Source organism: Sesamum indicum, linkage group LG6 (assembly GCF_000512975.1).
Source record: "Sesamum indicum cultivar Zhongzhi No. 13 linkage group LG6, S_indicum_v1.0, whole genome shotgun sequence".
NCBI classification, from domain to species: Eukaryota; Viridiplantae; Streptophyta; class Magnoliopsida; order Lamiales; family Pedaliaceae; genus Sesamum; species Sesamum indicum.
The window spans coordinates 25,029,743-25,056,490 of NC_026150.1; the positions used below are offsets into that span (position 1 = coordinate 25,029,743).

Consider the following 26,748-nt stretch of genomic DNA (forward strand, 5'->3'; position numbering starts at 1 on the left):
GGTGGAAGAACCCGAGAGAGAGAAGAGAAAGAGGCCGAAGAATATTAAGGTTAGAGTTTGGAAATAATCCGTTCGAGTAAAATTACATATAAATAGATACAATCTGGTTAGATAGATGGGCTGGATCAAAGTGGTGGGCAAAATCTTTCTAGTACAAGGCTTGGGTTAACAATGGGCTTAGGCTAGGGACATGGGCCAAATTTCCAATAGCTAGTTTGATGGATGATTTTTTTTTTTAAAATAATAGTGACTTCTCTTTTTTTTCTTAAACTAAAATTTAAATTATATAAAAAATACATTAAATAGAAAATAAATATGGTTTTTTATAAAAAAATAAAAAAAATTGATTATATGCCCGTGCAACCCACGGATCAATATCTAGTATTGGGTGAACTTGGAGAGGCGGACCTGGTCGGAGCAATTAACGAGCGTTACGAGGTATATTAGACTATCAGTTGACACCTCATGCATTATAAATTCACCCAAATCACAACAAACGCTCTTCTCAATTTCATTCTCAAAACCCCTTCACTCTCGATAGGGTTCTTTGCCCACAAGCACCGCCTAAAGAGGTAAAATGCTCCACTTTTTGTCTTTTTATTTTTTTCTTCTATTATGAATGCAAAATTCCTGTTCAATTCCTCGTGTTCTGGGTGTGCATTGATCGTAACTTGAATTTGTTTAATTGGTCATTGACGACGTTGAAAATCAAGGCCTATTTTCATTTTTCAACTGCATGCAGAACCCTGGCAACCTTCTACATTTGTTTTTAATGAAAACTTTAGCACCGTTGTTTCACTTGCATTCTTCCAATTTGAAGCTTCTTTTCACCGATTTGGTAAAATTCTTGTAAGATTGTATTACTGTAATTATTGTTGCTGTTGTAGATAAGGATATTCGAAATAATTATTTTGGCGTGTAAACATTTGCTCTGTCTACCACTTGTCACTGGCACTTTCAATTTTCTGAGCGGTTGGTAGAATTTTTTGCAGCTCATAATGTGTAATAGTTCTTTCTATGATTTGCTTTCCAGTTTCCCGGGACCAGGGGTAGGGGTGGGGGGTGGGGAGGAGCTGTTGATGAGGGTTTTGACCATGTGTTGGTGTCTCTAATCTGCTGAAAAGATTTGTTTCAGAGGGGAAATTTCCCTATATGAATAGGAAATGTCGTTTTCATTACTTTTTTTTATTCTTACCAGTATTTGATTGCTCTAACATTTTTATTTTTTAAATTTTAGGTGATTAATTTCAAGAAACATGAGTGCTACACCTAACAAAAGGCTACATGAAGATGGTGGCAGTGGTGGTGCTAGTGGTAGTGGCAACCACAGCCATCCTTCTGTTTTGAAGTACCCACATGATGATCAAGGAACATATTCTGGTGTTGGTGGAAAGGTCCTGGCATCAGCTAGGCATGACTACCATGCTTCCTATGATATGGGCCAGGAAGGTCGGCTGCCAAAGATTGTTCCACGTAATGAGCCTCGTGATGCGGACAGGAGGTCACCATTGCTGCCAAATATGCTGTTCAGAGTGTCAACACCAACTGATTCACACTCTGATCATGTTGGTTCAGAGAGCAGGATGGAGTTAAGGGATTCAAAAGACAGTATCAAGGAGATTAAGGTTGATAATCGTGACATGAAGCCTGAATCTAGGGAGTTGCAGCAGACTGCCAAATGTGATAAATATGATAGCAGAGCTGATGATAGTAAAGATCTGAAACATGAAAGGGATGCATATTCTGAACTCAAGGGCAACGAGAAGCTGGATAAGGATGGTTTCAGTGGATGTAACACCCAGTTGAATTGGAAAGATATTAAAGAACAGCACCGTCTAAAGCAATATACTGATGTTCCTGGAGGAAATTTGGAAACTTGGCACACATCTCGTACTGGCTTGCTTGGCCCAGCTGATGCTGCGAAGGAAGGTTTACATGTTGAGAATAGGGACTTCACAGAAGCTCGTGAGGCAGTTGGAGAAAATAGAGTTGATATGAAAGGGGATGACAAATTCAAAGAGAAAGATAGAAAGAGGAAAGAAGTGAAGCACTGGGAGTGGGGGGAAAGGGATAAAGAAAGAAGTGATCGCCGGAATAACTTGCAACTGGGCAGTAGCAATAATGAGAACAAAGAAGTAGTACGGGAAGACAGAGAGTCTGAGAGGTGGGGAAATGAAAAGAAAGAGCCTCCAAAAGAGAAGGATAAACTAAATGAAAAGGAAAAGGATCACTTGAAGAGGGATTTGTGGAATGTTTCTGAAAAAGAGGCTTCCCACAATGAAAAGGAACTGGTAGACACTCCTGGAAAATCTGTTGAACAGGAATGTTCAAACCTAGAACCAAAGAAGAAAGATCATGATGCATGGAAAAATGTTGCGGAAGTGAGAGACAGGAAGAAGGAAAGAGATGCTGATGTAGAACCAGAAAGACCTGACAAACGCAGTAGGTATCATGAAAAAGAATCTGACGAGGTTGGTATGCATGTCGAAGGACAGGATGCTACGGCCAAGAGGTAGTCCTCAAATGGGAAACCGGGATCTGCGTTTTAGGCCGTCTAGCAATGATCATGAAGGGTATATATATCTATTTATTTTTATTGACAAGTTGAATTCTAAGTGCATTTTGTATGCGGAGAAAAGAGATGATTATGCCTGTTTGTTTTATGCTTATTTATTTGGGTTCCATCTCAGTTTAGTCCATATAGCATCAACTTGCTATAAAAAAGAATGACCTTCATTCGTATTCTTAAGGCTGAAAATTTTCTTGTAAGAGGGACATGATGCTTGGATTACGCCGAAACCATGTTGGGACATACGAGATTATGTATTGGATTCACGTATCGCTTTATGAGTTTAAATGTAAACAAATTGGAACATTCATATTTTACATAAATGCGTCGATGAAGGATTTACGGAAATTTGCTTTTCTTAAATGGTTTGGTGCTAAAAATGATTCTTAATTATAGATAAGAGTTCTTTCAGTTGTAAGGGGTCTGGTGCAGCATGCTATGGGTAAGTGGAGACCTTGATGATAAACAATGGATGATTGGTTTTCCTTGTGCATCTTATCTATATTTTTCCTTTCTTTTAAAAAGGAATTACCCTCACCCCATTAAATAAGTGTTCTGAAAGCTGAACTAAGGGGGATGAAATTAAACATCTTTTTGTTAAAGTGAAATACTAGCCCTGAAAAGGAGTGAGATTGATAGATGAAGGTAGTTCGTCTAGAGAGGTTAAGGTTATCTAGGAAAGGAATTCAAAATCAAAAGGTTTGAAGGTGTTTGGTCGACTAAAGGTATTAGGACCAAGTTGAAACTCAGGCCATAAGCAAAAAGGGATGGGAAGATTAGATATTCATAAGTCAAAGGGAAAAGGTCTAATTTACCATCAATTCTTTTTCCTTCCTCGGAGTAACTGTCCCCCCATTCCCATCCCCATCCCCATCCCCATCCCCTGCCTTGAGGGGATTCTTGTTTAAATTTAAGCCCTCTAATCGGTAACCAAAATGGTTAAGGTGAAATAAATATCACGTCATTTACAATTCTTCTTTATCAAAGTTCAGATGTCAGAATGTAGGAATGAAATTAATGTTGTTCGGCAATTGGTGTATGTTTTTGCTTCTCTTCTGCCATTCTTCCTCTTAAGGGGCTTGCACTTCATGGATGAAGAATTGAAAATTGTGGAAACAAGACCTGGAAACTGATTTTTACACTTTAGATTTCCGCACATCTACCCCTATATGGAGTGAACTAGTTGTCTTTTTTCTTTCAACCTCTAGCTTTACCCTCACATGCACCTGAGATATTGATGGTTAATCCATATAGTTGTGTAAACAATTGAGTCCTTCCATTGGTTGGGCCTAGTAAGTACAATTTCACGATTCATTTTTATCAAATGTTGTTTATATTTTGCTTACTAGTTTCTTAGTTGTTTATGTCCTTTGTGAAATGTTGAATGCTCTGATGTACGGGATCTCTTTCCATTATTTGGATTGCAAAGATGTGCCTAACCTTTTTGTGTTTTGACATTTTTGCAGGACACAAGGTAAGCCCTTGAATTGCTGTGTTAAGCTGGAGTCTTGATTGGTTTATGAAGTGGGAAGTTCTTCCCCTTTGTCCTCTATGATGCCTGATCTACACCACTCTGAACTTTATTTTTGCAACATTTTGTTTCTGTGGTATGACTTTCTTGAGTGCAGCTGAAAACTTTGGCTCTATTGCTTAATATGTTTCTTGATTTTGACATTTAACTTCGGAATATGCTCACATGAACATATTTTTGGTGTTCAAAAGATCAATGAAGTAACTTCATCATTGCCTGGATCACTATGATGATAGAAACTTCTAGTTTCCACCTTGTCCCGACTATTTATAAGTTAATCAATGAGCAGTCTGATCAGAGGTTTACCTGTTCTCATATATCTGCAGTATGTTTAATTTTGGTAATTGTTTGGTGCAGCCATTTTTTTTTGAAATTAACTATATGATATCGGTGGCCCACTCTTTATGTTTTAGGCAAATGGTGCCCAGATGAATTCTTTTTTTCCTTTCTACTATAATCATGGTGCTTATTTGCAGGTAAGGCTGATGTATCCTGTGTTGTTTATAAAATTGGTGAATGCATGCAAGAACTCATAAAATTGTGGAAGGAATATGAACTATCGCAAGCTGATAAAGCATGCGAAGGCTCTCAGAATGGCCCTACTTTGGAAATCCGCATACCAGCTGAACATGTTACTGCTACTAATCGTCAGGTAAGATGATTATATATAAGTTGCTTTTGCTGTTGCTGTTTCAAATTAAAGTTTATATATGGTCCATCTTTCTGTTTGAACTTTTTTCTCTCTCTGCCTGAATTTTGAAATTGTGCTATAATTATCTGGTTTCTGATATTGCATCTGGCTGTTTACATGCCTTAACTTCAGTCTGCTTCTGCTTGAACCAGTCATAATATGCTCATTCATCCACAGCTGATTTTCTTACTTCATATATATGGGTTTTATACTACGACTAAATGAATTCCTTAATTATGTTTTAGAGGCAATATTTGATCTAAACTGAATCTGCTGTGTTGTATTCTGCTTTACCCCAAGGAGTTCAGTTTAAGTAAGAATTTTGGGAGAAAACTTAATTCCTGCCGGAAGGATAAAACTCAAGGAGTTTTGGTTTCAAATTTGCTCTCTGCTTCTTATACTTCCACAAGTATACTAGTTTTTGGTAAAGGCAAATATTAATTGAGAAGATCCAATAAGGGGCTCAAGCTCATATGCAAAGGTCAGTATCAAAGGTTGTGTGAATGCTACTCAGAACTTTGCCTCTTGTATGATTTAACATAATTTCACCAAGTCTCTGTGAGCAACTCTATTGTGTAGCACAATTCTTTTAATTACTTAAAAGTTGTGTGCTTCTTGTCCATCCTCCATTATAAGTTTCCTAATTCTGCCTCGTGTTTCAATTTTATTCCCTTGTCAAAGTACTCCTTTTGTAGTCCTCGTCTCATCTGTCTTGGAGATCCAGTGTGAAGGTCTTTTGTTTAGTTGTGCAATTTCGTTTATAGTTCTGATGGTCCCACTCTTGTTATCCTCCCATTGTATGTTAAAGTTTGTTACTCCACTAACCTGCATTACATTATTCCCTTTTTACTTATCTAGGTTGTCCTGATAACATTGTATTAGCAATGTAAGCATAGTTAGTTATGGTGCACCATGGCTCTAGTATCCATGTGCGGACTAAATCTGCAACACTTTTTCTTCTTTACTGTATTGACCGATAAGATATCGAGATTTCCTTGAATATTTCCCTTTCTATGTGGATTATTTTTTGAATGCCTGTTTGTTATTCCTCCTGTGTCATTTTTTTGAGTTCTTGAAATGCTCCTTGGCAGGTAAGAGGTGGGCAGCTATGGGGGACAGATGTGTACACAGTTGACTCTGATTTGGTGGCTGGTACCTATAGTGTCAATATTTGTTGCAGTATATATTTGCTGACTCCATCTAGAAAAATTTGGAACATTGACTGACATAATGTTGTGCTGTTTAGTTCTTATGCATACAGGCTATTGTCGCCCAACTGCTTCTCCTCCTCCATCTGCTACTCAGGAGTTACGGGCCACAATCAGAGTGTTGCCTCCACAAGATTGTATGTTTGAAAAATATCAGTCTTTAAAGAAGTAATCCATGGTTTTAAACAAATTTTAGCTATTTGTCATAAGGTTGAATGAGTAATCTGATACATGAAAACATAAACCTTTCCCCCCTGGGGTAATATAGGTTTAAATATTGTTCAAAGTTTCCAAAAGGTTGGTGGTTCATCGTGATGTGGCTCTACCAAAACAAATTAACATCAATAAATAAAGTTTACAGCCTCTGACCATATAATTAATATGATATCCGTAAACATATCAAATTTTCAGCTGTATATGATAGAAATAAATTTGTTTAGTTTGGTTTGCCACCTCGCTGCAAGATGAACTTGTTCATGGTGCAGTTTTCCTTGGTTTAGATGACAACTGGACAGGATTTTTCTTGTGGGATACTGTGACAACTTGGTCTTTTCTATTTGAAGAAACATGTCTATGGTTTTTCTGTACTCTGATCTGTAGGCATCTCATCATGTAAATTCTGCGGTGAAACTTTTTCATATGTTTAAAATGTTTTAGTCAGCAATTGCATCCCATTGGTTTTGTACATTCTTTACGATGATATGTACTTTATTCATTGGAGAACCTATTATTACGCTGCTGTTATGTCTTTACTTTATTATGTGAGTGCATCTTAGTGTGTGAACGCATGAGGAAATTGACTTGTGTTTGATAGTAGTGCGTAAACTTTGTGTATATTCTCTTTTTATGCATGTACATTCTCTGTTATTGTTGACTCTATTTCATTTAAATTCTTAAGGTTACATTTCTACACTGAGGAATAATGTTCGTTCACGTGCTTGGGGAGCTGCGATTGGTTGCAGTTATCGTGTTGAGCGGTGTTGCATCGTGAAGGTTGGTTAACAATATTTTTCAAGTAATGCCTTATTCTCACTTCAACCCATCCTCCAGTCCCCATCACTGCAGCTTTCCTTTTACCAGTCTTATCATCCACTAGAAAGCCTCAGTTAAACGGATTGCTTCTGCTTCCTTGCTTCCTCCCCCCCCTCTCCCCCGCCCGGGAGAGAATTTTCTGTCTGCTTTTTGCTTCTCGCCTATGGTTGGCCTATATCGAATTTTCTTCTTATATATCTTCTACTCTTTGTTAGTTCCTTGAGAAGGAGAAAACTATTGACTGTTGATTTATATGATGCTTGTTGATCTTTGTATGTGTGCCAGAAAGGAGGTGGAATTATTGATCTTGAACCTTGTCTAACACATTCATCAACCATGGAGCCTACTCTAGCTCCAGTGGCTGTGGAGCGCACAATGACTACAAGGGCTGCAGCTTCGGTATTTTCCTTGTGATGCTGATTATGAATGTTTCACTTTCCTTGCTCATTGTCATTGAGTTTGATTAACATACCCCTCATTTCGCCCCCATTCTCTAGAATGCATTGCGCCAACAAAGGTTTGTGCGTGAAGTGACAATTCAGTTCAATCTCTGTATGGAGCCTTGGTATGTTTTCATATATTTTGAGCACACATTTCTTAATCTTTTGCAACTTATTGTTGTTTATAATCCAGTAGTGGCATTATTGCAGCCCTTTAGTTCTTCAAAGGCATGTAGTTCTCACTTCAACTATTGACAGTTCCATTCAATTCATATGATCTGTTTTTCACTTCCTAGATACTCTTTTAGTGTCATGGTGCAAAATTGTTTTGAGGAAAGTTACGCAAAGAATGTATGATAGAACCATCTTATATTGGTAATGATTTGACTAATTGATTGGCTTTCTGTATCTGTAATACATACTACCAATGCAGTGGAGATTACCTTTCGAATTTGATTTTCATTACTCTTTTTAAGATTTTGCTATGCTGACTTGATTTATTAACATGTTATCTTCATTTGTGAAGTGGTACTTTATTTTTGGTTCTTGATGGTTATACCATTAACCAAATTGTCTTCTTATGAAGCTATTACTTTTATATTTTCCATATTCAAAAATCATCCTAGGGTCAGAATATCTGAAGTGGCAAAAAAAGGAAAAAATTTAATTCAGTTCTTGCAATACTCGTCTTAATATACTAAAAATCCTCTTTATAGTGTGCCTAATAAAATACACCAATATACTAATGTTTATTTGGAGAAGCAGTCTGCTAAGGCTCTCTACTACCATGCGAAATCAGAGGAAAGACCCCCCACCCCCCAAAAAAAAAAAAAAAAAAAAGAAAAAAAGAGAGAGGAAAAAGAAAAGGAGGGGAATAAGGATTTTGTAACAATAACTGAATTATGAGTTAATAGGAGAATACTAGAATGAGCAGATTTTGCAACAATGAGCAAATTTTGTAACTTTTCTGCATCTTAATGATTTTGATGGTATGAAGTTCCTAGGAGAATTGTTTTTTGTATAATGATAAAGGTCATTTGAATTTCATTATCAATTAAATGCTAATTTAAACATCTGAATCGAGGGTGAGGTTTACTTTATTAATCTATCTTTTTGCAATTAATGACCGTAGAAACTGAAAATAGAAGGATAGGATTTGGATCCTTTCCCGGAACTTGCAATTCAATAGAATCTAAGGTGGGTGATGTATTCTTTAATAAATTCAGTTCATTTTTGTTTATGTTCCTTCAAATTTAAATTTTTCTTACCTTGGTTTTTTATGGGAATCAAACAGAAATTACCAAAAAGTAAAAAAAGAAAGGGTGAAATGCCAAAAAAAGAATCATGCATTTTTAATTTGACGTTTGCTATGAGAAATGCTCATGGTGAATTTTTTGTTGACTGACCTTTTCTGGACCCAGTTTGGTATACTGTATTTGCACTCTGTTCCCTTGCTGTGCACGCACAGCCAAAATTCTAATAGAATTCATGACTTTCTGGATTTATTATCCTTGAATTTGGTGCAATCCGGTAACTGTGTAACTTTAGTGGTCGTCATTTTTCTTTTTCTACCATTTTCCTTGGGACCGAATGGAGCCTAAAAGTTTATTAGTAATCACTTTTATTAACTGAGGTTTAACGAAAAACGTGTTTCTCATCTTCAAGCATAACTGATATGCTGTTTTTGCTAAGGTGCATGAACTTCCATCAACTAATCACCTCTGGGTATCTTATCTGGAGATATCTTTTATGGTTTTGGAATTTGGGGTTATTTTTCTACGTATTGCTTCTTGTTATGCAACTCAAACTGTCAAACATCACATGGTCCTGTTATTTTGGTACGTTGCTATTTCTTGTTTGATATTTCCCCTTATTCTTGTTTCTGGTTTATTCTAGGCTTAAATACAGCATTAGTGCTGTTGCAGACAAAGGTCTAAAAAAGTCCCTCTTTACATCTGCACGCTTGAAGAAGGGAGAAGTGCTATATGTTGAGACTCATTCCCGCAGGTAACAAACTTGAGTGAATCATGTGATTTTGAGCCTTCGGAAGATTTTCAAGCTATTGGGATTTTGACATCCATTTTTTATACTAGTGTGACTGGCCTTTTTGTTTTGAAGTCCTAAGCTAAATGCACTTGCTGTTTTGATAGTCTGACATTACTGGGACTGATTTATTTCATGATCTGGATCATCATGTTGATATATGGAGTCAGATCCTTTTAGGTGTGAGCTTTTCTACGAATGGCTTTCACCTGGGAGTTCCCCGGTAAATAGACTTCAGCTTTGGGTGTAGGCAGGAAGTGTCAAGAAATATCTTGACCTACTTTCTTAAGGTTACTCCTATATTTAGGCGGACGACCTCAGATTTGGTAGTTAACATTTCATCATTATCTCCTACTTCAATAATATTCAATAAGAGAAGTTAATGCTTGCTTCAAATGATTATTTGCTGTAATAAGAATGAAAAGGGTAATATAACTTTAAGTTAGATGGTGTTCTTTCCCCTAGTCTGTGTGAAGTATCCTTCTCATTTTTACTTATAATTTTCCTCCTTTTTCTTTCTTATTGCTTCCCCCAATTCTAGTCTACCAGTTCCATTTTGCAGCTGGAAGATTCTCGCTTTTCTAATTTTTGTTCAACTTAAACCAGATCCTCCAAACTACACACCACAAGCCGATCACCTGAACCCTCGCCCAAATCAACCCCCTGCCTCTTATCAACCTGCAACCATCCCCTCCCCATCTCTAGATTTGGTATGGAGCGCTGGTTTGTCTGTGCACATCTGCACCTCCTGCGCTCAAACAAACCTGCAAAGCTCCCATCTGCAAACATCCACCACCCCCATCTCTGGATCTTGTGTGCAGATCTGATGTTGATGCTCCATTTTCGTTTTAGATTTAAAAAATGTTCCTTATGTCTGATTCTTTTTAAGGTTTATTTATTACCAATATATAAGATGCGGCGGATGTGATGAATGGTTGAAATTTTTTACTGTTTTCTACTTTTTTTTTTCCTTCTGGTTTCTCATAGCATTACAAAACGATGTCGTTTGGAGTGCCCACCTCCTCAAACGGTGTCATCCTTCTATATCTGGGTTAAGCACTATAGCTATAATTCTGGTGACTTGACGATATTAAAGTGGCTGGTTTGGTGTTTATTTTTCCTCTGCCAACTGGGTTTACCCTGTATAATTACCATTTTGTTTGTTTGGAAAAAAATGTCTTGCAAATGCTTAATAAAGAAGAAATATTGGTGAGTCTCATCAGCTCATCTTTTTCTGAATTACCATCGCAAGACTACCATCACCACACATCTCTCTCTTCTAAAACTAGACACGAAAATGAACAGAAATACCTTTTCTTTTGCCCTTTTTCTTTTTACAATTTATAGAGGATTTAGAAATATTAGTTTGAAACTTTGATGGGGAAGGTGGAGCTACCTTAATGTGGTATCCTGTTGGACCCTCAATTGATTAAAGATAACCATGACAACTTTAGGGTTTTGGTGTTGAGAGCTATGGAGATCTTGCAACTGAGATTATGAATTTGTCCTTTCATTTTGTGACTTTGGTGGTGAAACTTGCAAGCAGCCAAGTGCGGCTTCATTCTGAATTTGAAGTGCTAAAAAATTTTGTTAGTCTTAATTTATTGTTGTTTTACTATGATTATCTGAATTGGTGAAAAATTAATCTGAACTTGAACAGGATTAAGCAAAATTGTGGAGTTTAAATATCAATAGTGATGAAGCAGTTGGAGAAACTGGGTGGAAGCAAATGGTTTGAAGCTTGGGTATGATTAAATTATAAATTATGGACAATATTAACAAAAACTAAGGTAGTTGGACTTTATATTTTAGCTAGGAGAGTGTGACCGGTGACCCATAATTTATCTAATTTATGAACTAAAGATGTATATTTAAAAAACTTAGTTGAACTATAAAAAGTTAATGACAGACAATAAAATTATAATTAAATTGCACTATCTAGAATAGCAATCCTAGAACAGTCATTAATAATTTCTTCAAATCCTGAATATGGAAATGGTGAATGTACATATCTCATTCCCTTCCCTTTTCAGTTAGAAACACATCCCTGTTTTCTGTTTTTTGCACATGCACATCTGTATCACTGAAACGTAGACTTGTTGAGAAGTAAAGAAACTCTGAGAAAGGGTGTTTTAGTGTGGGTGGAGATGCTAAAACCTAAGTCACAAAAAAGGTTGTAGGAGCAGGAGCCTGAGTGGCAAGATGGAAAACCTTTGGGGCGGTAGCATCTGGATCTTAGAGGGTTTTCTGAAAATTATTATTTTAATTAACTTTGTGTCATGTTGTCTATGATTTGAGTAGTTGGTCCAAGTGAAAGTACATCTGAGTAGATCTTGAGGCACTTTTTTCTGGGTTATTGCCATCTCTTCATAATTTTATATATTCTTACAATTTTCCTGTCCATCTCCATATTCCATTTCTCAACTCTCAGATCCAACCTTCTTGAACTGTTTTACAGACCTTTAAGCTCTATATGTCTGCCACAATCACCACACTTGTGGATGAAATTTTGTCACAATTCTTAAGGTTTTATTGAGGGCGACTTATTAGGATATAAGTCCCTTGTTCTTAGAGTGGTTTGACACTGTTAGCTCATCGCCATTGTGAGTTGGGTAGGTGTAAGCTATTGGCAACACATGTGTTGCGAGGTAATTGTAACTACCATGACCACATAATCTGAAGGGGCCTACGAGGAGTTTTAATGGTTTTGGGAAAACCCCACTCTTAAGCTGCCCCTCCTAAGAAGTTTGTGTTGATAAATGAGCTATGAGGAATGTTTGTTGGTTGTTATTTGTTGCAGTGATGGGATTATTGGTTGTTTCAGGAGCTTGACCTGATTCTAAAGTGCTGCACAATGATCCCAAGAATAAAACTTTGTGCAACAACTGAAACTAGTACTCAACAGATGTTCAAAAAACCGAGGGCTGAAGTTAGTTTTTTTGAAGCAAATAAATATTTGACGCGGAATATGATAGTAATAAGTATATTAAATCATATATATTTAGACAGGAATATTTATAATAGTTTATATTGAGTAGGATTTTGTTTTCTAGTTTAATTCTATTAGGACAAGCCTATAGATACATGGGCACCTTTGATCACTGAATGAATATTTTCTCTAGAAATCTTTAGTTTTAGCATAGGGTAATATGTTCAGTTTTTAGTAGTTGTCCTACATCAATATTCTACTACAATTATTTACTCTAGGTATCAGAGTCTTCCATAGGAGATTAAGCAGAAGAACGACATAAAAAGATTTTAAAATTTGCCTTTGGATGACTAGATTTTCCAGTATATGTATAAATGAGCTGATATAATACTGTGTTGCATTTTTCCAATATATAATGAGATCATTGAAATGATTCATGTGGCTGGATAGTGCTGCACTTTTGTATTATGTTTGCAGGGTGGTTATCATATTTGCTTTGGGTTTCAGTCATTTTTGTGGAGAAACTTTTTGTGAAAAACATGAAAATGAAAATCATTTTCCCTCACTTCTTCATCCTAATCTTAATCAAGCCATCTTTAGGTATGAGCTTTGCTTTAATGGAGAGAAGGTGATCAAAGCTGCTACTGCACCTCATGCACATGGAGGTGAAAATGGAAGAACTCAAATTTACAATTCACATCTTACTAATGGTGAAAGAAATGCGGTGGATGGTGAAAACAGTATGGTGGATACATTCCGATGGTCTTGCTGTAGGAGACCCCTTCCGCAAAAAATTATGCAGAGTATTGGGATCCCACTGCCTCTTGAACATGTTGAGGTAAGCTTCCCTGCCTGTTCCCTTGATGCAGATGTAGAATACAGTGCTCTTTTCTTCACATGACAGAGTCCTTGTTTCTTATGTTGTTGAAGTTGTTCTACCACCTCCACTTTTCAATATCCCCTCCTTGTTACGTTCTGAGAAATGCAAACTGATATGTTGAATTCATTGATTCTTTTGGATCCTCAAATTCGATGGTCGTATGGAACGAATTTGATGACTGACCTTTTTCTGGGTGGGGAAGACGTGTGGAGAAGTATATATTATCTTATTCTTACACCAATTTCTTTGAACTGCACTCTGAATGGCCCAGGTTTTGGAGGATAATCTGGAATGGGATGACATATCATGGTCGCAAACAGGTGCTTGGATTGCTGGGAGAGAATATCATCTTGCTCGGGCACATTTTCTTTCCCCAAATTAGGCTAGATTTGAATTTGCCCCTCCTGTTTCTTGTTGGACATATTTATGAGAGAAGCTAATGGTGTGAACTAGTATTTGAACTATGATATACTTGGAACTAGAGTGTGGATTTGAGATAACATGGATGGTATCTTGCTGTTGTGTTATTTATGTTTGTATGTGCTGTTTGATTCCTGATCCGTGTGTATGTAGCATCATGTGCTGTTTGATACCTGATCCATGTGTATGTAGCATAAGGCTTGCAGAGTGTTGCTACATTAGTAGTTGTGTACAAGTGACGGTTATCTTAATTTATCAAAATATTGTTGGCTCATTTACATTTCCTTATCTAGAAGTTAGGGTTCATTGTACCTATGATGTATTCAGTGCGCACTTTTTTTTATAAACTCGTCGTTATCTACAAGACCACATGTTGGGTGGCCGTGCAACTGCATGTAATCAGTTTAGTGAGGACGATGAGTAACCTCCCTGGAGACCACCAAGGGCAAGAAGTACGAATTGAAAACCTTGGTTTAGGCGCACCACCAAAGGCAACTCAAACTTGTGTTAAAATAATTTTAAAAAAAGAAAAAGAAAAAGAGCGGGACAGAAACCAAGAATTTTTGGCGGTTGTTAATATATCCAAATTATTTTGTGGACTAGGACTCCACCGGCAGAATAAATAAGAGAATCAGCCGAACTTGCTTCTGCGGCTCAACGTATGAACCAGGTAATGCCCTTAAACATATGATCACTTAAAATCCTTGTAAAATCCAACTTCTTCATTGAACCAAACCACAATGGAAAAGGAGAAAATACAAAGTAAACCATTTAGGCATCCCAAACATAATCCTGCGAAGAAACTGCAGTAGATCACACTGCTCATCAAGACCAATTGGCTCCTATTTTATTCCGCCTCAATGCTGTTAAACAAACAGATTTTTTTCTTGCGTTGATATGATTTGTGTAGTTACCACAGTAAAAAGAATAATGAGGAACTTTGAAATGGCAAACTCTCCTTCCAGCGTGTTCATAGACTCCCTAAAGACATTTCTTAAAGATGAGAGACAAGTGATCAAATAGTTCCTTTGCATTCTTTGGTAAAAGATTAGCACCTCTACAGTCATGGATGTGATAACCAACTACTTCACATTGAGCAATAAATTCAACCATATTACCATACCCAGATCAGGGAAGATATAATTTCCTGCCCCATCAACTGTTAGTATACATGCATCATACTATAGATCATCATGACATTTGGGGGAAGAAACGAAGGAAATATACATGCATGCACGATGTTCAATTGACTCTGCATTTGACCTCTACCTTTCAGGAACTTGAAGGAAGTTTTGTCGGGGTCGCTAAGAACAGCTCTTGAAATGTGTGAATCTGCAGCTGAGCATTTCCACCTAGGATACATGAAATGAATTGATCTTTTCCTGGAACCTGGGCAGGTATATTCATCCCGTCTACTGCTGCAAACCCGTCCTAAAGAGGAAAGAACATGTAACTAATGAAACATAATCTCTACATATATGGAAAGCATAAACATTCAGATGTTGACCTCAAAATATGGGTAGGATCTAGTGCTTTGGAGGATCTTCTATGGAATCATGAGAGTCGGCAGCTGACAAAACCTTGTGCAAAAAGTAACTTGTACATTATCAAAATGCCTACTTACTGCTTTCCCGCAAAACACCGAATTCACTCTTGTATCGCTAGCTTATGTTCATGCGGCCAGCAATATTCAAGACCTAGTCAAGCAATCCCTCTTCATGAGACCTGTTGCGTCACGTTGCATGTCTCTCTTTAAGAGTGTCACTTATGGAATACATGTTTGTCTATAACTTTTCCTGCCGTATCATGCTGCATGCCTCTCTACATGCTTGTCTATAACTTTTCCAGGCACAACTTGTCATAAGCATTGAGAACTTCAGTAATGAAGCTGGGTGCCTTCTAATACCTTTTAATATTGCAGCCAGCAGCAGCTGCAACTAGCTCCATCTTATGTCAGTCATCCATGGCAATCAGTAATCTGTACAACTAGACGCTGAAAAATGGGCATGCACGACAAAAGACTACATGATTATGTTGATTTTGCACCAACAGTTCACACCATAAATCCAAAAAATAATTTCATATAGCGAAAACAATAAAAAAATAAGAAGTAGCTAGAAACACAGTTAAATCATAAAGCATGGGTATAAAATCTTTGACCACAATGTCAAACTAAGTACAGGGGCCAAAGATCCAAAAAACCTCGCTAGAGGCAATACAGATTTTAGAAAAATGAAGGACTCATTAGGAAAGAGCACAGAGCACATCAAACTCCTCCAGCTACCACACTTGAGGAGGCTCTAAACTTTCCCTGCAACCATGCCAACCGTCTCTCAGCTTTAAGCGAAATGAAAGTTTCTCTCGCTGAGGGATTTTCAAATAAATCCAAAGCGTAAAAATAGAGAGTTTGATCAACACCTTGCATCTCATCCAATACTCTTATGCATTTGCTTATAGTAAAACGCTCCTCATTCCTCATGATTGCAGCAGCCCTCATTTTTGAAGCTGCAGCTATTTCCAACATAGCATCAACAATAGCATCACTTGTTGCCTTGCGACTTCTCTTACGCCTACCTGAATGAGGGATCATAGACTGATTCTTATTTTGCCCATCTAACATGTTTGCCTCATCTCCTGATCCAGAAGAAGCTTCCTCCTCTACGAAAGTCCGATTGCCAGACATGCTTGACTCTTAGCACACATCAAATGGGCAAGGACTTGGGTACCAACTGCGCTCTTAAATAGCAAAAAGGCCATGGTCACAATTTCCACAAAAGACAATGACCCAAACCTTCAAATTAGAGCATACGGTACATAAGAAACGCAAGCAGCAAGGGACCCAAGTAAAGGAATATCAAATTTACTGAGTTAAAGTTGTCCACATCACATTAGCTGTGTCAAAATGAGTAAGACATGTATCATGCACCACTCAGAGGTCAAAGTACATGTAGAAGCATGCTTAATCATATTGCAGTGAAAAGGGCAGAAAAAGGATAATAACTGGATATATTGTGGTGAATCTATGTTCTGCCACAAGATATTTGAGTGGTTCTAATATGGAGCCTTAGGTAAAACGGGTGCATGCAAAATTGCAAATATAGAAAAATGTTCCAGAAAGGAAAAGCTACCTGTGTATGAATGACAACAATCAAAGGACTAAAAAGGAAGCTAAATATCAAGATATGGTAGAGCAAAATAGTGGAAAGATAAGGACACAGAATGCAACTCTAGTCTCTAAATATCAAGAATTTCTAAGTATTACGTGGTCAAAATGGTAAAAGATGTGGAATCATATATGGATTTTCATTTAGACCACACCATTTAAATATTGAAGCTAAACAGCAACAAACAAACAAACACACTAAATAGCAATTATTGGACATGGAAGGCAAACATGTTCATGTACTTATGTGGTAAAAGCTAAGCAGTGGAATGGGGTTTGCGATGCACTTGTGTTTTTGTTTCTTATACTTGGTCATTGGTTCGATCCAACACAAAGCCTTAGGGTTCGGAGTTAAGATTGCAGAAAAAATATAAAGGCCTAGATTCAAACAAGAGAAGATTGAGAGAAAATTGGGAATTGTTAGGCAGAGTAATAGGATTGTGTAGAAAAAAATGTAGTAAGGATGGGGTGTTTGCAGAGATGATCACATGGAAATGAAGTGAGGAAAAAGAAAAACCGATAAATTGAAAAGAAAAAGGAAACAGAAAGAGCAGTAAAAATGGAGAAGGGAGAAGAAGAAAAGGATACCTGGGCAGTAGGGTGTGTTGATTGGGAAGAAGAAGAAAGGGTTTATGGTGATGGAGAGATGGCTGATGGACTGTGTGTGTGTGTGTCCGTCCGTCCTCACTCAAATTCCATATTTGTACTCTTTCTTCTTGTTATTAAATTAAATAAATACACTAACTGTATATAAGGTGGAGGGGGAGCCCAAACAAACGCCAGCCCACCCCCAACCCAATATTGGGATGGTAATGAGCCCAATAATTGTTACATTTGGGTATTTAAAGATCAATTATTGGGTTGGGCCTACTAACTGAGTCCATTTGAGTTAATGAAAAAGGAGCATAAAAATAACATAATACTTTCCATTTTGATGATGTCTGAAAGAGGCAGTGAGTGATTGATGGAAAGGAAGAATGTTCTAGTTCTTCTTCTTGCAAAGTTGGATGGATTCCCCATCATTACATTCATTGAAAAGCAACGGTGGAACAAAAAAGAAGGAATTAGAAACAACAAAAAGGCAGAAAAGAAGATCTAAAGAGAGAGATGCATATCATCATCATCATGTTCATGTGTCAACTGTCATGTGTCATGTTGATTTGCATGTGGTGTAGTATGGATGGAGTACCTTCTTTTCTACTCAACCATATATATATATTCATTAAAGATTTGAAGACTGATGATCCATTAGCGGAGGGAGAGAGGGAGCAAAGCTGGTCAAACCCCCCCACCCTTCACCCTTTTCATTTTCTCCACTACTCATCTTTCATATGCAATCATGCTTCTTTATTATTATCCTTATTCCTTTTCTCTACTCTACCACATACATAATCAATATTACCTTCCTCCTTCTGCAAGCTACCTACCTACCCACTTTCAATTTTGTATTTATTAAAGGGTTAATTACATTTTTCCACTCAAATTTAATATAATTATTCATAAATTTAAAAAATTATATTTAGTATTCTTGAACTTGTGAAAAATTCAAGAATTGCGAGAGTTGTGTACTATAAAGTCGACATAAGAGTTAGACTTTTTATTTTTAAAATAATTATTATCTTGTTCTGGTGCTAATAGTAGTAAATACAACGACTTATAATCTCAAAATAATATATTAATAATCTGAAGAATAAAGAGAAGGAATCCAAGAAGCCATTTCTCTGTTCTATATTTCAAAAAAATGATAGCAAGGAAGAAGATTGTGTATGGTAGCTGTATGTTCACTTATTTAAATATGAAAGAAAAAAAAAAGAAAAGAAAGGAAAACTAACTAACTAATCAATGTATACCAAAAACCGCAACAACAAAAAATACACTTTTATACGTGAAGTGAAAATATACAGCAACTTCGTTTTCTTCTTCTTTTTGTAAGTATTCCACTCTGTATATACACTGTTATTCCTTCAGCTGTGTAGCTCCATGTTTTACTGTTGTATTTCAGCACCCCTCCCCCCCCCCCCCCCCCCCCTGCCCCTGCCCCTGCCACTGCCGCTCATCTCTCTTTAGAGAGAATATAGTATCGCTTATATATAGTATGGGAAGTGCCGTACCACAGGCTCATAGACCTCATTCTTCAGTTAATTGACTAATATGCCCTCTCTCCATGATTCACTTTTTTTTCCCCCCCCCCCCCCCCCCCCCCCCCAACAAGTTGGGCGTGGGATAGCTGTGACTAAGGCTAACTTGGACTTTAAATGGAGGAAAATCGAGCCAGCCAACGATTTTGTGAAAATGTTAGCTATTAGCTGCTTAGAAACTATATATGTTGGCTGAATAATGCTTTCTTTGTACTTGTCCCTGACCACATGACAATAAATTTCTAAGTGTTTTGCCCTCTCAAGGAACACCGGATTGACTGTGATGTGCAATGTAGCCTTATTATCACAAAAGAAAGGAATTGGTTTTTGCACTGAAACTCCCATATCACTAAGTAAATACATTACCAATGTAATCTCACATGTTGTTATTGCCATGCTTTTGTACTCAGCCTCTGCAGATGATCTAGCCACCGTTGTTTGCTTTTTGATTTTCTATAAACTTGGGCTTCCTCCTAGAAATATGCAGAAGCCTGTCAATGATCTCCTTGTTGTTTGGCATGTTGCCCGATCCGTATCACAATATGCTTTGAGTTCAAAACTGTTATCTCAAGGAAAGAATAGTTCTGTTGAGGGGTTGACCTTCAAGTATCTTACAAGATGCATTGCTGCATCAAAATGTTGCTGGCAAGGATGCTGGAGATATTGGCTAAGTTGCTGAGCAGCATGGCATATGTCTGGCCTTGTGAAGCTAAGGTATAATAGCCTTCCAATCAATCTCCTGTAACTGGATGGATTCTTTAGTTGTCCACCTGTTTCTGAAGAGAGTTTAAGTCATGCAGGTAGAGGAGTAGTGGCAGTTTTTCCCTTTACAATCCAGTGTCTTTGATTATGTCAGTAGTGTACTTATTTTGAGTTATAATAAGCCCTCTAGATGATCTTGCTATCTCAAGACCTAAGAAATATGTTACTGCCCCTAAGTCTTTTATGGTGCAGAGATAATGTAGATATCCTTTAACCTCCTGTATAAGGTTCTCTGTGGAGGTTGTGACAGGAAAATCATCAACATATACTAGAAGTGCAATAAATTCTAAACCTTTCTTTTTAGTAAAAAGGCAATGATCATACACTGATTGCACAAAACCATACTCAGTAATTTTACTTGTAAATTCATGGTTCTATTGCCTTGAGGCTTGTTTTAAACCATATAAAGATTTCTTTAACTTGCAAACCCTACCTGCTGGAGTTCATAGCCCTTTGGAGCATCCATGTATATGTCTTCATCTAATGTAACATGGAGAAAATCATTATTTACATCTAAATGATGTAATGGCCAATTCTTTGTTGCAGCTATTTCTAGGAATAACATTACAGTGACTGGCTTTGCTACAGGTGCAAAGCAGTCACTGTAATCTTCTCCCTCAATCTGACTATATCCTTTAGCTACTAGACTTGCTTTGCATCTTTCTAAAGAGTCATCTGGTTTAAGTTTAACCTTATATATCCACTTACAACCTACAGTGTTCTTACCTTGTGGCAAGGATGAAATTTCCTAGGTTCTGTTTTTTTCAAGTGAACTTATCTCTTGTTGCATTGCCTCTCTCCATTCTGCCTTTTCTTGTGCTTTTGAGAAGTTTCTGAGCTCCTGCAGAGACAACAAACTATCCACGAAGCAACTATATTTATGTGTTAGAGTAACATTAGCAGGTAAATGTACATTGTCAGCAGCATTACAAATGAAATCTTCCATCCAAGCAAGTTTGGTTATAGTTTTGCTTGACCTTCTAAGTTGTATAGGGACTTCAAGTTGTGTAGTGTTTTCCACATCAGTCTCCTTAATGTTTTCTATTTTTTCTTCCTCAAAATTCATCTACTTGATTAGGTATAGGTAGAGGACATGTAATATCAGGTTCAGAGGAGACTGCAAAGGGAAAGGTATGCTCATGAAATGTCACATCCCTAGTTACATATACTTTTTCAATCTGCAGTTCCATTACCTTATATCCTTTCCTTCCATGACTATAGCCTAGGAATAAACACCTTAAAGCTCTAGGCTCAAATTTCTTTTGAAGAGGATCACATTAGTTGCAAAAAAAAAGCAACCAACTACCTTTAAATGATCATAGCTAGGAGCCTTGTTATATAATAGCTCATAGGGTGTTTTCCATTTTAATATTTGTGTAGGTAATCTATTTATCAAGTAGGTTGCTGTTAGGAGAGCCTCGGTCCAGAATTTTCAAGGTAAATTAGCTTGAAACATCAAAGTCCTGACTATTTGAAGCAGGTGCTGATGTTTTCTTTCTACTTTGCCATTTTGTTGTGGGGTGTGAGGGCAAGTTCTTTGATGTAAGATCCCCTTGTTTTGAAGAAAACTTAAGATCCCCTTAAGTTCAACATTTAATGCCTTAAGATTTGGTAGTTTTCTAGCCTTCTTTCTTTGATCTGCAAGAGCCTTATACCATTCTGGAAACCCCTTCAACTCGAAGCAAGTCTCCTTTCAATGACCTGTTTTCTTGCAGTGCTCACAGTACAACATCTTCTCGTCTGGAAAATTTCCTTTCTTGGGTAAGTTTTTTCTCAAGAACTGCTTTCTTGATTCCCCTATTTGCGCAGCTATGACCCATTCTTTATCCAAGGCAGTTATTCCTGAATAGACTTCCCTATGTTTCTCCACCCTCAACACCATTGAATAGACTTTTCCAAAGGAAGGGAGTGGATCCATGAGGAGAACCTAATTTCTTACATGATCATATGCATCACTTAGTCCCATTAGAAACTGCATTAGTTGGCTTGATGCTATTCTTTCAGACAATTTCTCGCTTGTTCCACATGTACATGGAGCTAGTGGATCAAGACTTGATAACTCATCCCATAGTTTCTTTAGTTTTGAAAAATAGACTACCACAAACATACTTGTGAAATGGAAGCAATTTCCCTATGTACTTGGTAGAGTAATGGTCCATTACTCTCACCAAATCTAGTCTCAAGCTCAAGCCACAGATCTTTGGCAGATGTTGGGTAAAGAAAGGCTTCTGCAATATTTTTTGATATGGAATTTAAAATCCAGGACGCAATCATGTAATCATTCTTTTGCCATTTATCCATTCATGTTTGTCATCAGTGGGCTTTTGACAAGATCCATCAATAAAATCGAGTTTTTGTTTGGCTCCTAATGCAAGTTTCATGGATCTAATCCACGAAAAATAATTATTGCCATTGAGTGGAACCGTGACCATACTCATGTCAGGGTGATCATTCCCTTGCAATTTCTGATTTTCAGGAATCTTGTAGTCGTTTCCATTGTTTCCTTCAATGATGCCTTTGTCTGCCATTCTTGAGAAATTATGTGTTTCTAATGTTTCAAATTATCTAGAAAATATAAAGGAGAAGAGTGAATAACTCATAAGAGTTTTATGGCTCTGATGCCATGTTAATAATCTGAAGAATAAAGAGAAGGAATCCAAGAAGCCATTTCTCTGTTATATATTTCAAGAAAATGAAAGCAAGGAAGAAGATTGTGTACACTAGCTGTATGTTCACCTATTTAAATAAGAAAGAAAGAAAAGGAAAGAAAGGAAAACAAACTACCTAACTAACGTACACTAAAAAACGCAACAACAAAAAACACGTTTTATAAGTGAAGGGAAAATATACAACAACTTCGTCTTCTTCTTTTTTTAGCAAGTCTTCACTCTGTATATGCACTGTTATTCCTTCAGCTGTGTAGCTCCATGTTTTACTGTTTATTTCATCATAATAGTATTATAAACTTTGAGAACAACGAACCAAAAAATATTTTGGAACTCTTTTACTAAAACTCTACTTGAAAAGTGCTTTAATTGCTTAAGAATAATATGAAAATGAATTGATTAAAAATAAATTGAATAGGGATCTACTTATGAAAGTGGAAAATGTATTATTGAATGGATATATCCGATCAAAAAAGATGCATTTGAAAGGTTATAACTTTTCATCCGAATAGGCGCATCATTTCACCCAAAAAACGTACCATTTTACCCAAATGGGTGCATTATTTCACCCAATGGTAATAACATTTTAACCAAAAGATGCATCTATTCAGCTGATTAGACACCATTCAATGATGATTGGGCGCAAATCAACTATCATTAATTTTTCATGGGCTTGTTATGTGTCGCACATCACAACCAATTATTTTGATCGAAATAAATTTATTAAATAAATTTATTTTTATTTTATCATTCACCATTTTCCAACAGAGGTTTGCTTTTGTCTAATAAATAAGTTTCGCCATTGGTCAAATTTTGTTGATATTAACAAAAAATCGAATAAACATATTTACCCCTGATTGACTTATTACTTATTTATTGCAGGTCAAATAAATTTTTTTGTGCCCAAATTATCGATATACATCTTCACATGTTAATACATATGAGGAGGTATAATTCACCATTATAAGGGTAGTTTTATCAGGAAAAATTTATCTTACCTGCAATAAGTCAGTAATAAGTCAATCGATGGTATATATTATTAAGAATGGTAACTGGGATCTAGGTTGATACAAGGAAGGTTGAAGCAGCAGCTGCAGCACGACTGCAAGTGCAAGGAGGAAGACGCATGAATTACAGAAGCACCTTTTTCTTTATTTTATAAACACGACTGTATAAATTGGTTAACAGAGCCTGATGTGTATGCCAGGTGTTACTGATGTGTGTTAGTCACTTAATTAGTTAGAAATTAGTTTTCATTATGTTCATCGTCTTCCCCATTCTGTATTTAAAAACAGGGAACTGTATATTTGGAGCTTCTTCTTCTTGGCAGAATGAATACACAGACAAATTTTTACATGGTTTTCTTTAATCACTGTGTTTCCATTTTTCTATTCAACATGGTATCAGAGCCTTCATAACAAAGGTCTTTGAACAATAATAATCTACAATAGCGCTTGCACAATAGAATTGGTGAAGGCAATGACATGAAATGGTGCAGCGTCGCACATTACTCCAGATCAGGAGCTTATGCAGTTGCAATCCTCTAACCATCCTAGTATGATCATGGTTTTTGCGTTGTTGACAAGTAATAACTACTTCGCCTGGATTCGAGCGGTCAAAAGAGCTCTTATGGCGAAAATAAAATTAGATTTTGTTGATGGAAATGCGATTAGGCCGCCTGGCAATATAGATGACTTTAAGAGATGGAATTGTATTGATTCCATAGTTACCACTTGGATATTGAATTGCATGTCCAAGGAGTTAGTTGAATCATTTATGTACGTTAGTTCCTCAAGTGAACTTTTGTTGGAATTGAAAACTCGATTTGGGGAAAGCAACAGTCCTTTAAATCTATCACCTGCAGCGAGAAATTGGACAACTTATATAGGAAAAAATGTCCATCACGGAGTACTACATAAAGTTGAAGCGATTGTGGGATGAACTTTTGTGCCTAGCCTTCACACCAAAATGTGTATGCACAGGGTGCACATGTGGAATCAATAAATCTATGGCAGAAATGACAACCTCGAACCAGTTAAACACAATTTATAATCAAGCATGCAGTCAAATACTCTTGTTGGAACCTTTGCCATCAGTGCCTAAGGCCTACTCTATGCTTATTGGAATGGAGAAACATATGCAAATGAACATAAGCGGCATGAAAAAGAATAATGGAGCCGCATTACAAGTTAAGGCGCAGAATTTTAAGAAAAAATCTCTAGCGAATAAAAGGCAGCAATTTTGTGATCATTGCCAAAGGTTAGGCCACTCTAGAGACACATGTTTCAAGCTTCATGGAGTGCCTGATTGGTATACAGAAATGTGTGATCAAAGGAAGAAAGTTGGAGATAGAGGTAGAGGATTTGCAGTTGCAGTCACAAATGAATAGAGTCCCATCCGGGCTGAAGAGATCACCAACATTCTTGACATTGTCATAACAGAAATGAAGAAATTGATGCATGATGAGATGCCTTTGGATCCCCTAAAGGTGAACTTTACCCAACTGGATAACTTCGCAAGTAAGAGTACGTACTCTGCTTCTGTGATTTCCATTTTTGAATTATTGACAGTGGGGCAATAAGCCACATTTGCGCAGATCTCCGTCTATTTCACTCCTACACTAAACCTTAACAACCTTTAACCATTCATTTACCTAATGGACACACACAATTAGTCTTACACATAGGATCAGTTCATCTCTCATATGGCATTATACTTACACAAGTTCTTCATATTCCAACATTTTCTGTGAACTTGATTTCTGTTTAACAACTATGTCACTTTCTGCTTGTTCAATTTCAGTTTCTAAACTTTGCTTACATCCTGTTGGACCTGAGGACTGAGAAGGTCATTGCAACAGGGAAACTAATAGGAAACCTGTATGTTTTTAGTCTTCCATTATATCAAGACGAGATCAATTTGTATTGTTAAACTCTCATTGTACTCTTAACTATTGTGCTGCTCCTAGTATGAATAATGTTAATATTTGGCATCGAAGACTTAGTCACTTGTCTAAACACTCAATGAAACATATCAATTCTTACCATTAATGAATTCCATGAAAGAACCCTGTGATATTTGTCCCCTTGCAAAAATGCATAAGCTACCCTTTGTTTCCATGAAGTTCGCACGACCTCTGCATTTTTCCTTGTCTATATAGACATTTGGGATCCTTACATAGAACCTACCACTTCTGGTTGCCACTATTTTCTAACGATTTTGGATGATTTTAGTTGATCAACATGAACATTCTTCATGAAATTCAAAAACCAAACTCGAGAAATCTTTCAAAAATGTATACTCATCTTCACTCAGTTCAACAAACACGTCCAATCTATTCGTACAAGTAAAGGTTCAGAATTCCTTAGTGCCCCTTTCAAGTCCTTCCTTCATGATTCTGGCATTGTCCATCAGCGCAGCTGTGCCTATACTCCATAGAAAAACGGAGTTGCTGAGCGCAAACATAGATTCCTTCTTGACATTGCCAAGTCCATCATGCTACAATCTTCAATTCCTCGTCATTTTTTGGGGTGATGCAATCCTTTCAGCCACATGCCTCATCCATCGATTTTCCACTACTGTTTTAGGCTGGAAAACACCATATGAAGTCCTATACAACAGAGATCCCTCTTATTCCCATCTTAGAACCATTGGTTGTCTTTGCTTTTGTTATTAAACCTGAGCTCCACAAGTCTAAGTTCGATAAAAGAGTATCCAAATGCGTCCTCCTTGGTTATCCACCTAAGAAAAAGGCCTACAGATGATATAATCTTGATTCCCACATCACCTGTATCTCCAGAAATGGCCAATTCCATGAAGACATCTTTCCTTTTACTTAGGCATCTTTCTCTGCCCCCTCTGTTCCTCTTCCTTACATTCCCCTAACTATTGATTTTGAACAAGTTGTATCCTCACTTCCTTCCTCTATTTCTTCCACTGCTGCCCCTCATTCTCCTCCATCAAATATTGATATTGTCTCTGCTCCAGTCCCTCCTATTCGCAGGTCTCAAAGACAACACACTAAACCTTCTTGGTTTAATGATTTTGTGTGTCATCTCTCAGCCCATACTTCCCCACCCACCATCACTGCCTTTAGCCCTGCGTATTTGGAGTTTGTTGCTTCATTGTTTGTTTTGCAGGAACCAAGAAGTTACAGGCAGGCTTCCTCTATTCCTCAATGGGTTGAAGCCATGGACCAAGAATTGCAAGCTCTTGAGCGTAACTAGACTTGAGAAATTGTTCATTTTCCGTCTGGAAAACATCCTATTGGCTATAA

General features: G+C 37.1%; 1 protein-coding gene and 1 long non-coding RNA gene across 3 annotated transcripts; one reads left to right on the forward strand and one right to left on the reverse strand.

The window, feature by feature from the left end:
• On the forward strand, positions 378-14,017 carry LOC105165795. The gene is given in 13 exon segments (XM_011084930.2): positions 378-572; positions 1,238-2,483; positions 2,485-2,573; positions 4,036-4,043; positions 4,577-4,752; positions 5,883-5,943; positions 6,038-6,136; positions 6,898-6,992; positions 7,317-7,430; positions 7,529-7,596; positions 9,368-9,478; positions 13,044-13,281; positions 13,595-14,017. Coding segments are annotated over 12 exon segments (2,397 nt in total). The 5' UTR covers positions 378-572; positions 1,238-1,256; the 3' UTR covers positions 13,706-14,017.
• LOC110012081 lies at positions 14,756-17,648 on the reverse strand. 2 transcript variants are annotated; one of them, XR_002287180.1, is made up of 3 exons: positions 17,495-17,648; positions 15,368-16,479; positions 14,756-15,174 (listed from the first exon to the last, which is right to left on the reverse strand). It is a non-coding gene; the product is annotated as an uncharacterized LOC110012081 (long non-coding RNA). The 2 variants fall into 2 exon arrangements; XR_002287179.1 differs by having other exon boundaries at positions 15,251-16,479.